Source organism: Scomber japonicus, chromosome 13 (assembly GCF_027409825.1).
Source record: "Scomber japonicus isolate fScoJap1 chromosome 13, fScoJap1.pri, whole genome shotgun sequence".
In the NCBI taxonomy this organism is placed as follows: Eukaryota; Metazoa; Chordata; class Actinopteri; order Scombriformes; family Scombridae; genus Scomber; species Scomber japonicus.
The window spans coordinates 12263111-12282618 of NC_070590.1; the positions used below are offsets into that span (position 1 = coordinate 12263111).

Here is a 19508-nt window from a genome sequence, read left to right on the forward strand (position 1 = left end):
AGCAGTAGAAACGCTGTTTTTGTGAAGCTACTATGATCAAATTGGAAAATGACATAAAGGGATAGTTTGTATATTTTGAAGTGCAGTTCACTGCTTAGCTTTAGTTATGCTTCTCCAAACAGGAAGTGTGCTGACCCAAATTAACTGTACATAATACACTGACTATGAATAAGGACTTCATACAACTCCACTTCAAAAATCTGATAATACAGTGAGTATATAAAATTTGGTGACATTTGAACACTACAGTACATATTCGAAAAACAAATAAGCTGCAGTAAAATCAACCAAGTGGTACTGATGCGGAGGTGCCAAAGCTGCTGAGACTGCAACACTTTCACCTGCAGTGCTCCATTCAAGTGCCAAAAGCACACAGCAATTATCATATGGTATAAATACACATCTATAAATACCTAACTGTTTAATTTGAAAAAAATATTAAGATTTGTGTAAAGTTTACTGTATGGCATGAATAATGTTTTGAGCAAATGTAATATCTGCCAGTGCTCCTCAAACTGCTGAAAAGACACTAAAAGGACTTTATTGAGTTATTGATTTATGTTACACTGCCAGAATATCAATACTGATGCACAGTACATGTGCATCACCAGTCATGTGGCTGTGCATTCACACACTTACCTTGGCTGCACTGATCTGCTCTTTCCTGAACCGCTCCAGAGGCATAATCAGCACATCGTTGGCATTCTCGATCTGCGGACACACACACACACACACACAGACACACACACACACGGACACACATAAATTAAGGTCATAGACAAATACAATTAAGGTCATAGATACTGTAGGCACATTAAATTATTACTGACATTGTATACATTTTCATTGTTACTCATATAATTTTTTGCTCGGCAAAGACGTTAAACATGAATCCTAAATCCTAATTCATTATTTCATTTAAAATATCTTTTATATATTGTCTATATCTTAGCAACACCATATAAGAAGCTACTGCAACAAAAACACAGCTCCCAGGATAACACAGGGACATGCAAACCCCTCTAACACTATAAGATGGACCAACGTCTTATTTTGATGCCATATGAAACTTATAATAAATAATAAAGAATAAAGACTTATCCACTGAAATAGATTTTAAAAACTAGTTGTAACGCCTAGATGTATATAGATTTTTTTTTGTTAACTAGATTCTGTTGTTAATACAGTTTATTCACACTCATAGTTATATTTACATTGTCATTTATACTTATATTCATATTTTTCTTTTTTGCACACACATGGCCTTTATTATATCAATATGAAAGCACATAGTCCAACCCCACAACACAGAAATGTAAACTATTGTCCTTCTCTTTCTTCCACTGATACGTTTGTGTTTATGTTTATGTTTATAGCTTTTTCTGTTGACATCTGGACTATGTTGAATTGCTTGTACTTGCTATTTAGTGAGGAAATCTGATTCTACTTCTGAGAATAACAGCTGACAGCCCTGTCATTATCAATATATTTCCTGAGTGATAATGAGTAAAAATGTAAGTGTATGACAATGAATTTCCACTTCCTCCAATCGACAACGTTCAATATAGTGTGTTGGGACACTCACCATCCGTGTCCTCTCATCCTCCAAGTTCTGTAGGACTGCTGCAAACTCCTGAAGAGACTTGGCTGAGGATAGACACATTGGTGGACAGGGAGACATAAAACACAGAAGAAAAAGAGAAAAAGTTAGCATTTCAAATGATTAATAATGAGAGACACGTAAGTACAGGCAAACAGGAACAGAGAGTAGTTGACATGAGGTGACAGGGATGAAGATGTTTTTTCTAGTATTTAACTAGAATTTAAAACACAATTTAGAAGAATTGTTTCTGTGGTGCGTTCACTTTGAGCAGAGCTCACTGCTTGTTTCCTCGCTCGCTGGCAAGCAAAGCACTTCTACATTGTTCTGGGTCATAGTTTCCACTTCAGTTCCGTCCCTGTCAAACACTTCACACACACACAGACACACACACACACACACACACACCACGGACACACACACACTCCGTTCTTCAGAGACAGTGAGTTCATAGTGAGCGTGTGCAGCATGTGTATCAACATGTAAAAATCACACATGCATACACACAGACAGAGGAGCCCGAGTTCATACCCTAATCCTCACATGACAGCACACTCATACTCTCACTTACACACACTCTGATTTTCAACAGCAGACTTCAAGTTACAGATTTGTTTTACAGACTTCAAGCTCATAAAATGTCACAAAAGTCAAATCTTTCAGTTAGCTTACCTTAATCAAACATTCTTTATCAATCACATAGAAGAAGAAAAACATAATACCGAGAGAATTACAATTATTTTCAATGACCTAGTAAAACTAGTACAGCCTATTCTTGGGCTTTTTCCACATTGCGTTTTATCTGAATAACAGTCTTTTACTTTATCATTTATTCGTATAATAGATATGCTGGAAATCAGTCTGGAGTAAAATCATCATCGTATCAAAGAGAACAAATGAGTTTTGACATGATTATGAATATCTTTTAGGATCCTAAAAACAATAGCGCGGCCCAGTTGAGCAGCAAGCTGTTCAGGAAAGATAGCTGGGGATAGTTAAACAACAGCAGTGGGTGCGTCAGGCCAGTGAGGAGCTGCAGCCTGCACAGGCAGAGCCAGGCACCATGAGAGGGTGTGGTGGTGACTGCTGCATGTTTCACAGCAGGCTGTTTGGACAGACACTAAAAGAGCACTGAAAGGCCTAGATGAGTTCATGGAATCATTAATTAAATTCGCATGTACAGAATTATTATAACCAGTATTAAATAATACTCATGTGTACACTGATATGTGTCAGATTTGGGTCAGCATGTTTCTTCCACTGCTTTCAGAGTAGTTAACGTCTAAGGATATGTACAACAGGCTTAAGCAACAGCCATGAAACATGTCACTTATATTAAGGGTGTTTTATTATAGAGGATGAGGAAACATTGGCATTGTAATCTTGGCTGTATATTCTATGTAATAGATGTTTTTATTATCTTTTATTATAGGTGATGAGCAGAAATCTACAGTAGTTATTTGCTTCTGAGGCAACTGGGGCATAAAACAAAATTTACTGTTGATCAGGTTGCATGCTTGCAGACTGTTTCCATTCAAAGTTGCTGATGTAGCACCACAGTACTTACTGGGCTGCCTGCACATCTTTCAGTATAATGCCAACAGACAGATTCAAGTGAAGAATTGGGCTTTTGCACAAACTGATCTTACCTGAAAATGGCCTAAGCTTAAAGTTAATGTCCATGTAATGATACTCTTGTTATATCACACTGGATGATTCTCACATGAAAATGAAACAATATTGAGCTAAAAGTAAGACAAATAATATAAACTAAGAAAAAGGCATAGATCAGGACTGCAACATCCAAATAACAAGCAAATGATCATCACTTTGTTTAGTATGTTCATTTTTTGCTGAAAAAGGCTTTGAATACTAAAAGCTTTGATACTATAAAATGAACAAAGATCAGCCCAGATAATTCGAGACAGTTTGTCTGAAAATCAAGCTGGCCTTTAAATTAGTGCTGATATGACTGTTCTATTTCTGTGGCTATAAATGACTAGACATTGACGAGTGTCTATTTACAGAATTTCCTCTGTTGGTACAGGGAATGTATTGGATTTCATGTCAGCAAGCTCACCTATGCATATCTCATCATCCGTCTCAGCATCTCCGATACACTGAAATTTAAACTCGTTGAGAGAGTCTGCAAACTTCCTCTTGGCCGTTGATAGACCTGCAGGAACAGAGAGAAAGAAGAAGGAAGCAGTTAGGTTAGTGTTTAATTTTACCGCTGAGAACACTCTGACAGCATACTTCTTTTTAAGCAAAAGCCATATTTAATTTTTAATACACCATATTCTGTGGGAGATCATCATATAACAATCAACCGTAAAGACATGTAGAAAACATAACATTGTTGCTTTCATCTTTAGTTACCTGAGCTAAAACTGTATTATGTAAGAGAACATCACTCATAGCTCTGGATTACATTTTTTGGTCCACATATGCAGTTGCTGAAAGTGAGAGTGAATGGAAAAAGCCTACATGCAGACAGGCAGATACTGTGAGTGGTTCCCCAATGGTGTTAGTGATGAAGGTTGTCAGCTTGTGGGGAGGTTTGTGTGTCTGTGTGTGCCGAAACGTGCAAAAAAAGTTCCATTAAACTTAAGTCACATTAGCCAAGTGAGGCAGTGAAAAGCCTTGGACAGATGGATGCCTTTCAAATAATACATGAGGCGCTAAGAGCTCCTAGGAGACAGACACTCACAGCGAGTTTGGCTTCCCCTCCATTTAAACTCAAGGCAGGGTCACCTTCACTACAATACCTCCTGGCTGTCGCTGGACAGGTCCAGGTCAGTCTCTGCAGATCAGAGAGATAGAGAAACTTCTCCTTTCTCGCATGCTATACACTAAGACAGACTAATAGATCATTTATACTGATGCAAAGGCTACTTGTTCCTTAACTACCACGCACAGAGAAGGAAGAAAAAGGATTTACAGCAAGAGGAACACTGTGTTGTGGTCTTTCCCAGGAGGGAACCCCACTTTTCAAGATGAAAACCGAAACTACGCAAAACCTACATGTACAATAGCAAACATGCATTTCAGTGACATTTTATATATTATGGATAGAACTTGAATGTTTAAGCCAAAATGAAAATGCATGAATGAAAATGAAAACCAGACAAAGAACTAAAATAATAGAGAAGGAAAAAAGACTATTGATCGAGAGTCTCATGGAAAGACAGATGGGAGTCATGGAAAGGACAATGAGTGTAGAGAGGACAGACCGAGTAGTACAGTAACTGGCCATGTTCATGTAAATACCACAGGTCCTCCACGTAGATCTGTGTGTGTGTGCGTGTGTGTGTGTATGTGTATGTTTGTGTGGAATGATCCTCTGCAGTTTGCCAGTCAGAGAAATTACACGCAGACCAAGCAGCTCCTGCATATGCTGCCAGAAACCCACACATGCTGGCATACAAACACAGACACACACCACTCTCTCTCTCTCTCTCTTGGGACTGACACAGAAAAAACATCTTAGCATGTCAGTGAACAGTGAGTCACAGTGGCTCCGCAGCGTCAAATGAAGTCTGACCAAACTGAGACCACACTCTGACCTTGAAGGATAAACTGTGGTTTTGCAGTGCCAGTGTCCAATCAAGAAAAAAAAATCACCAACAGTAGTCCTAGGTATGGCACATAATAATGAAAAGAAAACTATAAAAAAATTAAAGAGAAAAAACACTTTATTCTTGTGGATGGTGCTGATTGGGAAGTTTTAAAATTCACCTGTTCTCCAGTTGATGCAAAAAACTTTTACATGGACAAGAAATTACCTCCTACGATGCTAAGTTAAAAACAATTTATATTTATAAATGAATGATATAAATATTCATCAGTGACAATCACCTGTTCATTGATAAAAGAGGTATTGGGTATTCAATAACTTTTTTAGTCTCTGCCTGCAAAATGTCCGACACAGTTTACAGACATCCGTAGTCAACAATTATTGAAGAAATACAGAGTTAAGAAAAATAGTGCCTGGACTTTCGCTCACTTGCAGTGTTGTTTTCCACTGTTGGAAAAAAGAAAAAGAAAAATGTGTTTAGGTTTCAGACAGCATGAAATTTCTGTTTTAAAAGCAGATTGATGCCCACTCTTTGAAGCTGCTGTGTGTGTATACACAGCTTTGAATGCCAAAAATCTGGCAGAAAGTACCTGGCAAAGACATCCGTGAGATACTATTATTAGTGATTCTACAACCCTGTGAAAGCTCTGCTGATATATCAGAGTGTTATAACCCCAATGGGACAGTACTTAATAATTCATTGAAACTGATGGTACTGCACACTATATATGCAGGAGATTTGGGATTATAAAGTATCACTTTTATAATCAATATCAGCCACAATGCATAGTGTTTGCCAAATGAAGCTATACTGACGGCAGATCTATAGTATAAAACTCTGTTACAAAAACAATACAGAACAATAGCCACTTATGTGCTATTCTGCTGTCTATCACACTTTTGACCAGATTTTTATTAATTTATTTATTCTGATTTCTTACTTTTGTTGAAGATGTTTCAACATCCAGTATTGTGTCTATTATAGTAAGGAGTTCCTTACTATTAAATCAACACCACAATGACATGACAAATCATCAGACCTACACCTCTCCTCTCTCTCCTCTTTTTCTCTGTCTGCGTCCTTTCTTGTATCATCACTGCAGACTTTTTATTGATTTCCTTCATGCAGTGGTCTTCCTCTGGGTGCCTTATTTCACACCATAAGCAGCCCCAGTGGGAATCAACTCCAGATGTCATGCTATGTATCCACTGAGTTACACAAAACTACATCACTTTCTACACTTTCCTCCTCACTCCCTCACTTCTCTGCTCTCTCTCTCTCTCTCATTACTTTTTTTGGGTCTCCATCTCCCTTCCTTCTCCTTTCTGACTGTTTCGTCTTTTCTGTCATGCCAGTGACAGTTTCTCTCAGCACCTTGTGAGTGAAACATGCCAGTCGTTGTTCATGGCCATGTGACTCCTGCCACACTCCACGTGCTCTCCCTTACAAACATCAAACCAAAGACTGAGGAGTAGTATAACAGAACGGCAGCCTCCGATCCACTAACGCTGTTAAAAAATAATCAGCTAATCATTATGTGTATTCTAATAGCTACTGTCCAATACAGTCATCCACATCTTTATGTTATCATTTCATGCATTTCTCAGAATGCCATATAACCACTATAAACATGCTGCATTTAGATGATATGAAGAGAGCAAGAGTGACAGTAATTACAACAGCTGACAGTTTTTGTACTTGACAAAGAGTTATTTTACTTACATAAAACATGTGTTTCTGGTTTCTGATGTCCTGGGGCTACTGTGACAGGCAACATGGATGCCACAACAAGTGTGACAGTGTGTCAGCTACCTTATACAGTAGCTGATGGATAAATAACTTCACTTGAGACTTGAAGTTACAGTACTGAAGCTATTGAGCCCCTATTTTTTTAATCTTATTGAAAGAATTTAATTGACTAAACTTAAAGAGGCACACACAGTACCAGTGTGAGGAGTACACAGCTATTAATATTTTTGATGACCATTCATCCAGTGTGGAAGTGCATTTAACTCATCAGTATTGTCTCAAAAGCACATGATGCACTCTCAACCCCGTCTATTGCCCTTTTTATATCACGTTGTTCTGTTTTACGTAAGATGTCTCGCCAAGATGTCTCAGTCATGGTGTAGACAAAATAAGTGTCTCATCTGTTAGGAAAGAAGAAATAGGAGAGGTCATCTAAAGTACATGATACATGCTGAACCCGATTCTACGAAGTGATCATTGGAAAAAAGGAACTAAGTGCAATAACTGGAAGTTGAACAAGATAGGCGTGGCAACATATATGGAATTAATATTGATTGTCTTGCAGGAAGCGTCAGACAGTAAAATGTGACTGCATACAAGGTGCTTGTGTTGACCGTTATGTTGGGCGGAGGTTGAAACTACAAAATGTGTAAATTGCGTAATCTGTTAAATGTGCTTCTCCCTGGCTGAAGAGCTCAGGAAGTCTATATGTACATACTTGTTGATTTATTAAAGGCAGTTGGGCTAAAGGAAAATACTGTGTCTAGTATTTAATTACCTTTCTTACATAACAAGACAGGCTGACTTTTCAGCTGCATGACACCAATCAAAAGTTTGGACACATTCTCTTGATTGAAAAAGTGTGTCCAAACATTGGATTGGTACTGTATGTGTTTAATACAGTTTGTGTATTTGTTTTAATCATGTGCTCTACAAAGTGACTTATTTCAAAGGACTTCCACAGTGGCTTATACATTCAGATGTGGTGGCAGCTGCTTGACTGCAAGTGAGGAAATCGTTCTGATTAATTTCTTCCTGTATGACTTTCTAATGATCGTACTAAACACTGAGTTTACTTAGAAACCCTTCCCCTGATCCTGCAGGATTCACCCCAAAACAAGTTTTTGGTTTTGATCTTTTAGATTAACCCTGACATCACTAATAGCTGCTTTTTTTCAACAAAACTCAAGTGCTTTAGGGCAGATTTGAGTTCAAGCACAACACAAAACACATCCATACTGTTTGATATGAAGTAGGACTGAATCTAACAATTGTTTTGATTAGCGATTAACCTGCAGATTAATTTCTCAATTAAACAATTAATTATTTTGTCTATAAAATGTCAGCAAAATGTCCTAAAGGTCAAAGAGACGTCTTCAATTAGTCTGTTTTTTTTGTCATTTACTGTATGACACAGAAAAGCTTCAAATCCTCACATTTGACAAGCTGTAACCACTGAGTATTTGGCCTTTTTTCTTTAAAGAATGGCTAAAACAACTATTTGATTAACAAAATAGTTCACAATTAGTTTTTTGTCAATCAACTGATCAATTAATAGACTAATTGTTACAACACTAGTTGAATTCAGAGCAACAAACAGTCCACATTAAGACAAGCACACATGAACTCCCCCAAAAGTAGGCATACTTTGGTACGTTGTGTAGTATCACCATCTCATAGCTGAACATCTGAGTCACAGTCAACCAAGTTTCGGCTTGAAGAATAGTCTTTAATTTAGCATTAAGTGCAAATGTATGTAGTTGTTTAAAATAAATACAAAAATGTGGTAAATGGTAAATGGACTGTACTTACATAACACTTTTATAGTCTAAGTGTACTCCTGTAAAATTTAAGATGAAGTAAAGTCTTAAAAAGCTGTATTACATTTTTAAATAGTTTTTCCTAATGAAGTGTGTCATAAACTGTAATACTAAATGCTGGCAGAGGCACTCTATGTTGGATCACCATATTTTATATACACCCACCAGAGCTTAATCATCAATAAAATAAGTATCCAAAAGTTTCTTATTCTAAAAATAAAGTGCTTAACTTATTTAAGAGAGAACTTATAAAGAGTGTGCCAAGAGAGGAGCATAAACATATACTATTAAATATATACATATCATACACAAATGGTTGATTTCACAATCGATATGTATTCAGTTCAAATAATTCAGCAACAGTAAAGGCTGATTTATACTTCTGCGTCGGAACGACAGCGTACTTACGGCGTACCCACGGTGTACCTACGCAGAGCTCTCTGCTGACGTGCACCTCCAAAAAATCCTAACTACGCGTCACGGCAACGCGGACCGCACGGGCTGTGATTGGTCCGGTCAAAGCGTCAGTTCCTCCGGCAGTTGCTTTATTTATTAATAAAAGGTATGTGTTTTCTGTTATTAGCGCAATGCTACATGCTACTGTGACCGGAAGATAAACAAGGATACAGATAGAGACTCCTCTGAAACCACACACACACACACACACACACACACACACACACACACACAGTCACACCCCCAAGCAACACGTTCCCTCGACACAGAACTTCGAAAGGACAACGACGACGTCCCTCCGACGGCGTAGCAACGGCGTCACTCTGACACAGAAGTATGAATCAGCCTTAACTGTTATTTGTTGTAGTGTGTGTTGAAACTATTGTTAGAGTATAATTGTCCTTATTATTGTTTGTCAGTCACTTGACAGCGTTGCTAGCAAAACATTACACTACGTTTTCAAATCTGACAAGTTCCATTACATACCACAAGCACTTTGACTGTTTGTCTCTATTTGTGTTGCCACTCAGAGTAAATACCCTGATGACTGTGAAGTATGACTTTATTCTGCTTTGAAAACGATGGGTTCTGGTTGCATTACTCAAAACTGTTATGAAAAAGATAAATTGCAAGTGTATGCATGTGTGTTTAGCTCACTCGCCCTTGGAGGATGTCTCACTGTACATTTTGGCAAACAGCATGATGAGGTAACGTAAGATTTTTTTTTTTCTGGCGCCTATATGCAAATACATCATGCATGTCATAGCTGTCAACACTGACATACTCGGACACACAAAAATGCAAGTTATGTGCGTCTGTGCACAAACACACACACACACACACACACACACACACACACACACACAAACATCAGCTTGAAGCAAAACTCTCAGCTCATTCTCACCATGTTTCTAAATCAAAACCACATTGTTGGACTATATGATTCTGTAAGATCTTGCCAACACAAATGAATTGCTACGAAACAAAGAAAGAATTACATGCCACAAGTACATTGTCCAGAGAACATCTACTTAGAAATGTAGCAAGCACTGATGCAATACCATTTATGGTCTTTTTTTCAATGCAGTCAAAAGTTATATAAGATAGTTAACCAATTTATAAGATGAACAAATAGAAGTAACACCAAAAGCAGCAATGACTGGGTTGTCAAAGCACTGAACAGCATCACTGAATGTCATTAATTGACATTTTTAGTAAGAGGTTAAGAGCCAATTATCAAAACAATACTAATACAAAACTAATACATTGATACAGTACCTGATACATCATCTGCTTTGGATAAACTCTGGCTCATTTATACATACATTCAGTAATGTGAATAGTCCATGTAAATAATCCACCAAACAGAATTGAATTAGATGTTAATTTTGCTCCTACAGCGACAGCAGCATTCCAGCTTTGGTATTACTGCGTAGGTCTGTTGTTAATGTGATAAAAATCAACCATTGGACGGGAAATATTTGAAATATTTTGAATATGCAATGTTGGATTTGAAAGCAGCATTGTTGGGGATCCCAGATGCAGAATGCATGGACGATGGATGCACTGCTGTCACTTCTATTTAATGGTTGCGTGCATCCGTGCAAGGACAGCAGAGGACAGTGACCACTAAAAATACATGACCCTGTTGACACTCGCCTCTCTGTCCTCTTCCCCTCTCTCTCACTTGTACAACAGAATTCCCCCCATTCTTCTCTCTTTCACTTCCTCTTGAGCTCATAACACCACCCAATGGAGACATGCACGATAAAGAAACAAACAGTACCAAGAAAGCATGACACATTTACTTGGGACTTGAGGAAATCTACTTTTGGACTTTTGTGCAAACATTTGTGATAGAAGAAGTAATTGTTTAGGCCACGTAAGTGATTCAGTGGAATTTGTCTCTATCGAAGTTTTAATAAACATCCTTCAACCCTCTAACAGACCAGTTTTGCCAATTTAGAGCTGAACAAATTAGTAAATTCATCAATCGTAGATAAATCTACACCCATTTTAATTTTGACGTAAAATTGAATTTACTGTTGAAAGCACAAATGCCTTCAAAATAACTGGTTCGAGCTTCTGAAATGTGAATATTGTTCAGTTTTCTTGGTCTGTTATGAAAGTAAATTGAATTTTTCTTGGCTTTGAATTGTTGGTCAGGCAAACAAGACATTTAAACATGTAAACTTTTGATTGGCATCTTACCAACACTTGTAAACTATGTGACATTTTATAAACTGAGTGATTAATCAAGAAAATAACAGCAAAACTAATTGATAATAGGATAATGGGATAATACGCACATAACAAATAGTTAGATGCAGCCCTAAATCAGGTTTTGAGCATGATCATATTCTCACTCACGCAGCAAGTGGAAGAGTTGGAAGTGGAAGAAAAGTCAGGCAAAATGATGACCTGATGATGTCCACCACAATCCCATTGTCCACTGTGACATGGGGATAATAAAGGTTCTTTGTTACTGACATGACATGTGCTAGTTAAGGGTGAAAGGACCAAAGTTCTGCTTCTTAGTGTCTACATCTGTTCACTCCTTTCTGGAAAGTAACATGAATTCTTGAACAGCGTTTGCATTTTTTTCTGCCACGTGTTGTGATACTGGTGACGGGAATCCTGTCAGCTCTGAAGATGCCAGTCACATGCTCCGTCTGGACTTCAACAGCAACTGCAGCGACACTGTACGACGGCTGTGTATTAACTCACAAACACACAAACACACACACAGACACAGACACACAACTGAAAGAATGGGCCTGTGTGATATCAACAGGATATCCAGCAGTAGCTTGAACTCTACAGTAGCTTTGTTCCACAAGCATGTGAATAGAAACCCTATTCATCATGTAGGACTCTCACACCCACACATCCACACACACACACACACACACACACACACACACACACACACACACACACACACACACACACACACACACACACACACACACACACTATTCATATGTGAAGACAAAGACTGATTTCAATGTCTTCATCTAATTCTGACCCAGCAGCTATGCAAGGAGAGGAATATGTGAACTGAATTATACAGTAAAAGACTGTAAATTAATATGTAAAAATATGATTTTTTTCAAAAAATCTTAACACTTAAACTGGTTATATACAAATAACTATGGATTGACATATGTAGGTGTCATGATGACATGGTTTAATGATTTATTATGTAGAGATGCACTTGAGGAATTTTGATCTTAGAGAAATTAATGGAAAAGTGTAAATTGCTATTACTATTACCAAAGTATGTTTCATGTTGGTTAAGTTCTCCTTCTGTTGGTGGGAAGAACTGATAATAAAGTTTTGATACTTTGTAAAAAGAATGCATACTATGTGGTCTTACTATGAAGTGATCTGCTGTGTTTTTAAAAACTGCCAAAAGGAACAGACAGTACATTCTCCATGCCAAGTTAATTATGTTGGCTTTTCACCTCAATTTAACAGTCATACAGTGCTGCATTGTCACAGAACGCCCACACACACTTGATGATGCATTTTTCATCATGCTGACCATTGAAACCATGCGGATGCGGCAAGCAGGAATTGTGGAATCTCTCCACCTCCTGTCCCTGATACATCAGCCAATAACTGTTGCTTGGAGAAACACTCCTGTTTTCTTGTATGGCAAGCTCTACTATTTATGTGCATGTTTGTGTACATGCATGTGTTTGTGTGACATGTGTGAGTAGGAGAGAGATAGAAAAGAGTGTGTTGACACCAGGAAGGCCAACATTGTAAACTCAAATATCATGACTGTGGCATCCTGGTAGCTTTATGCTGAAACAAATAACATCTAGTAATTGAAACCTTGTGAGTTTCAGTCTAAGGTTATCTCTGTTCAGTCTCTTTCCTTCCTCAGTCATGAAGCATGAATATCTCAAAATCAACTTTTACAACAAAAAATGAAAGTGAATGTTGTCAAACACTGAGCATGAACCTACAGTACATGGGCAGGTTTTCCTGTTGGATAAAGCACACAAGGTCAACATTTAGTTGGAGAGAAAAACACTACTTCTGTGGTAACAATAAGCCACGGAGGCAGGAAAAGTGTGAAACAGAGAAAAGGCGAGGAAGTGGAGATGGCTTCTTTCAGGCGTTGCCATGGTGAATGCAGGTTGGGGGGGAAGTAGGGGTCAGAGGTCACTCTTCGTCTGTCTATTCTGCTCAGTCAGCTTTTATGGGAAGCAGACTGGGTCGGCGCACAATGACGCACAGTATATACAGTCTCATCACTCTTCTTGTGTCCGCAGTGGAGCGTGGGTGATTAAGGTCAAATCTGGCCATGACTGCAGATCCCGTTACAGACCCACATTTCAGGTCCATCATCTGCCTGTAATACGATCCACCAACACAGCTGGAGAATAGTCGAAAACATGCTCAATACTGTCCGGTAATATTAAGCCTATACCATCGAAAAACCTTGTCATCCAGCCAGTCCCCTCCAGGCTGTGTAAAATGGGTTAATGTTTAGAGGTTAAATGTGGATTACTTATTGTGGTGGAATCAAATTCAGCCTTTCTGGTCCTCGGTACATTGTGGCATGAATGGTGTTCATTTTATGGTTGACTTGAAAAATGGTATGTGAGTATGCATTTCAACTGCGTATGAACAAGAAAGTCAATTTTAATGTTTTGTTGTGGCACAAGAGAAATCAGATCCAAGACTGTTTCAGCGTTGTGTGAGTTTTAGTTGGACGCAACAGCAATAACGTCACTTCAGAGATTGAAAGATAGAGTGAGAGATTGGCAGAGAAATGAGGAGAAAATGAGGAGAAAGAGAGGAAAAACAGCTCAGTGTTATATTTTATCTCATCACCTTCCAAGGGCTAAGCTGGCTGCCTGTGCAGTAAATATGTCATCAAGGCAAGTGGCTGCCAAGATGCTCAAGACAACCTTCAGGCTGTGGCTAACTCTTCACACAAACATCCCTGCACACATGCAGGAGTCAGCATACAGATACAGTATATGCATGCTAGCACACACTCACATGCACACATTCTACAGCTGAATCACATTTTTCAAAAAATATTACATCATTAATGTATCAGAAAGCTGTATGTGTAAAAATGTTACAAAAATTGTTGCTGAATATAATATAATATATAATTCAGCAATGCCTGAAACATGATTATGAAATTTCAATAAGTAGCACTGCTAGAAGCAGTGCTGAAACAATTAGTCGAGTCATAATTAGTCAATAAACCAATTAACAGAACATCTATTCTAAATTTGACAATCCACTAATCCAAAGTAATTAATCATTGGTCATATACCTTCATCTGTAATTAAAATTGAGAACTTTAAAGGGGACAAATCATGCAAAAAAAAGTGTCTGGATCTAGGTTTGGATTGTATCTTTATTTGATAGCTGTTGACAGGAACAGATGATGGGAAATTACAGAAGAGAGAAAGAGAGATCTACAACAGAAGTCCCCAGCCAGAGACGAACCAGGGACTTTACAGCTCATGGTTGATACCTCAGACATCTAGGACACCTGGGAGCCCCTGAATCAACAACCTTGTAGTTTAAGATTCACTAAAATGAAAGCAACGTAATGGAAAGTTACCCCTTTTTTGACTTCTCATAGTTATTTGTGATTTTATCTACAAATAGATAAAAACTTTCTGAATCAAGCGAAGAAATCTATCAGAGGTTCAACGTGATTTAAGATATAGAACAGTATTTTATTGACCACATAGCTCCGCTTCATATTACCAACTCGGTGACCAAGTATGTTTCCTCCAGGGCAACCCAAAACATACACGTCAAAAAAAAGCACACACACACACACACACACACACACACACAATCTCTGCATACCCAATCACACACTAATTGCCACCACTTGTATAAATATTCCTGCTGGTGGTTTAACTACAGGCGGACACACAGACCTGAGGTCCAATACCTCAGTCATACCCCCCAACAGACCCCTACCACCAGCCATTCACGTTAAATGTATTTTTAATACACATTTAACCACAGAGGGCAATGAAGAAGGAAATGAGGTAATATTAAAGCTATAATTTAGTACTTAGATTTGACATTGGTTCAAAACATTTTTCCACATTTTAAAACAGGGAATGAAACTACTGCATACAGATGGTAGTTTAAAAGCACATTAAGTAATATATATGATTTTAGGACACTGGATCAAAGCAAAGTGTCTAGTTCATGTTTTTTCAGCTTAAGCTTAATTTGTGTGAATAGCTTCATTCTCCTAAAACCACCAAACACTTGAAAAATTGATAACAAATAGGCCATTGTTTATATGAATAGATTAAGAGCATTTGTTTTTATATTTACAAGGACAATGTTGTGAAAACCTTTGTGTGCTTACCAGCAGAAACTCTGTGGACCATAAACATGGCTAAACTGTGATGGAACTCCCTCACATGAGGGAGTAAAGACAGTAAACACACACACACACACCACACACACAAAAAAAAACCACACACACACACAGAGGAACTAACAGGGGCACTCTCTGCCCCGCATTTGGAATCACTTATAAAAGCAAACATGGGCCAACGCATGACACAGCACCATGGTTGACAAAGCAGACCCAGCACGCACAAACACACACACACACACACACACACACACTGGAAACACTCCCTTTGTCTATCTCAGCAGATGGCTTTCATCACATCTGAATGGCAGTGTGGCGACTGAGGGGACAAGTGTTTGTGTGAGAGAGAGCGTGTATTTTTAAAGTTCGCTGTAATTACCCAAGAACATACAATGTGTCCAATCTCTCATTGAGCTAAACAATCTAAAAACAACACACACACACACACACACACACACACACACACACACACACACACACACACACACACACACACACACACACACACACACACACACACACACACACACACACACACACGCATCGCACACACCCCACTTGCATCCTCATTCCTGTTTAATGAGTGTCAAACTGCCCATCCCAGCGAGGAATCCCATGGAAAGAATTTAAAAGGAGCAAGAGAAAGACGATTAACTTTAAGAAATCTTCCCATTTTACATACATGGTGAAGTCAATGAAGCACTGTGTGAGTTTATTGTGGCTTTTCTTTGCTCTGTAATAGTACTTTGCTCATCAGAAACTGGCTGAATGGTGGTCAGGGGCCAACAAAGTGATTAACAATAGCTAAATAAAGCCTGGGAACAAAAGGAGCCCAACAATGACACACAGAGTCCCAGCTAAAATGAACTGAGAGTTAGATGGTGAAGAGGGGGGTTAGGAAGAGTTAGGGGGGGAAAACGAGAGGAAGAAAGTCATATAGTTTTAGGGAGGGACAGAAGGAACTGAGCCATGAAACAGATGTAAGAGAAGGACATGTTTCTGCCTACATGTAAGAAGTCAGAGAGGAAGAGTTACATGATGTTATATCTATGGCATATTAAGGGAAGCAGAAGCAGAGAATATTATCATTATCATCATCATATTTATTTCAAAATCAGAGGGACACATACAAACACTAACAAACATTTTTTTTTTTCAGAAATGCCATTCCTGGCTTCAAATTTGACCTACAAACAACAATTAATCCATTAGTCAATCAACAGAAGATCTATCTGCAACAATTTTGATAATCAAATTGATGTTTCAGTCAATTTTCTAGCAAAAATACCAAACATGTGCGGGTTCAAGGCCCTCGGATGTGAGAATATGTTGCTTTTCTTGGTGACACATTACTGTAAGCTTAATATTTTGAGGACTTGGGCTTTTGGTTGGTCAAAATAAGACATGATGGAGTCATCTTGTGCGCTACTATATTCTGATGGGCAGTTTTTTTTAATGTATTTCTACTGCATGTTTTTCCAAGGCACCAAATGTTGCAGTATATTTATGTGTCTTATGTGTCTTGCTGTTTGTAAATAGTCATATCCTTATCATTTAGTCTATAAAAATAAAAATAAGACACACAAAACACTTACTGTAAAGTTATTTATTTAACTTTATATTGGTTGATCTGTCGCCCTTAACAACAACTGATTTTTACACATCATCATTTACAGTAATATGCAGACATAAAGTTTACACAAAAAAGCAGCAAACCCTCACATTTCAGGCAGTAGAACTAGCAACATTTAGATTTTGTTTGAAACGATGTTACTGACCGTATAATTGACTCTAACAGATGGATATGATCTGTGTAGCTCTGAAAGTAAGAGAGAGAAACACTGTACATCTTTAAGGTTTTCACTTTCTCCCTCCTCTTGTCCCTGGCCACATAGCTGTCGTATCCTAGCAATAGGCACAAAGAAGCCAGCCACCACAAGAAGCAGGAAATTCTGTTTCTCTCTCTCAGCTCTCTCCCTCTCCCCCTCTCTCTCTCTCTCTCTCTCTCTCTCTCTCTCTCTCTCTCTCTCTCTCTCTCTCTCTCTCTCTCTCTCTCTCTCTCTCTCTCTCTCTCTCTCTCTCTCTCTCTCTCTCTCTCTCCCCTCTCTCTCTCCCCCTCTCTCTCTCTCTCTCTCTCTCTCTCTCTCTCTCTCTCTCTCTCTCTCTCTCTCTCTCTCGCTCTCTCTCTCTCGCTCTCTCTCTCTCTCGCTCTCGCTCTCTCGCTCTCTCGCTCTCTCTCTCTCTCGCTCTCTCTCTCTGCACTGCCACGCCTGCTGCTGACACAGCGAACACAGACAACTAGGGAGGTTTTCCTCTTTCTCTTTTTTAAAAGAGTGTCTGTGGGGTGAAATCATCCTGTGGACCGCCGGCTGCCGCTGGAAAGATCCACTGTAGGAATGTGGGACAACCTGACTTTGGCTTCCAAGCGAACAACACTGAGCCAGAAATGCCCTGCTCAGACTAAAAACGACCTTGTAATTTTAAGGAAAACACCAAGTTTCAGCCAGTTTTATAACATTCTTGTCAAGTGAGGAGAACACAGACACCACAACCATCCAAGTGTCACCGGTATCATTTGCTGTTGAGCTGTATTTATGATTTTAAAGGGTTCGTACCAAGAATTATAATAAGACTGACAAGAAATAAGATTGTTCTGGAGTAAATTGATAAATTAAATACCAACTGAATTTGCTGATTAAGGATTATTTTTGAAATTGTTTCAGGTGAGCAAACTGTCAAAAGTGAGTTTTGAACTGCTGGTTGGACCAAATAAAAAAACTAAAGACACACACTTGTACTTCAGAGAACTGTGATGGGAATCTTTCACTACGTCCTGACGTTATATAGACCAAATGATTAATCGAATAATTGAAAAATGAATAAGATTATAAAACTAATCATGAGTTGCAATCCTAAGCCTGATCAATGATCCTCCTCATTCAATAGCATTCCCTGATATGACAACCATGATTTAACTCGGAGCTCAAGCATCCTCCTTTAAACAGGAAATGTAAGAGAATATATGACCTTACCCTTACACAGAGTTCACAGGGAGTCCGGAGGCCACGGGATGATTGGAACAAACCAACTTACATACACAGACACAGACACAAAACACACACAGAGTGTAACAGAAACACAAGCTGTTTGAAGATAGAAAAACAAGCCTCTTAAAGACAAGGTAAGAGACACAGAGAAACACATAGAACCAGTAGATGACAGAGTAGTTTTCCTTCTGTTTGTGGCTTGTCGGAGCTGCCTGGGAGACTTTGTTGTCCCACTTGAGGTCATCACTAGTACCAGACAAACTAAATGCCATTCCAACACAAACAGTGGAAAAAGAACATTCAGTCTTTATCATTATGTCAAGAGGTTGTGAATAAATCATATTAAAGCAACAATACTGAGGCCACTCTGTTCACACATTTTCCCATCAGGGTTGCCAAAAACCATTCTCTTCCTAACACAGTGTTCTTAAATAATGAACCAAAACTATTAAAATACTCCACTCTGATTTATAGTTCATGTTCATGTAAAGACTCTTACTAAAAAAAAGACATTTATCATCCCTTGGACAATGCAGCATCCAAGCAGCAGTTGTCTGTATCTGATGTAAGTTCAGTTCCTCTGATATGTGATCCTGGCTAGCCCTACGGCGCACATGATAGATCAGACCAGCACTACAGAAGTGGTGATAGGAGGCAGAGAAAGGAGAGAGAGGGTGGAAACCACACTAACCAGATTAGTGCCAGGCTCCAAATAGCCTCTGTCCACTTCCTCCTCTACGCCCGACACAAAACTGACCTCTGTTCCAGACAACACAAACGAAACATACAACAAAACAACTGGAATCTACACAACTCACTTATGCTAAAGGCATGGTTTACTGTTGGTTACTTTAAAGCTGAGAAATTGGT

General features: G+C 38.6%; 1 protein-coding gene across 1 annotated transcript in view; it reads right to left on the reverse strand.

The window, feature by feature from the left end:
• The window catches only part of LOC128370991 (rho GTPase-activating protein 26-like), a 95820-nt gene that overhangs the window by 50223 nt on the left and 26089 nt on the right, over positions 1–19508 (reverse strand). The window contains exons 2-4 of the mRNA XM_053331181.1: positions 3681–3776; positions 1586–1647; positions 640–711 (exon numbers count right to left, since the gene is read on the reverse strand). Coding sequence (XP_053187156.1) covers positions 640–711; positions 1586–1647; positions 3681–3776 — 230 coding nt within the window. The remainder of the gene's footprint in view (positions 1–639; positions 712–1585; positions 1648–3680; positions 3777–19508) is intronic.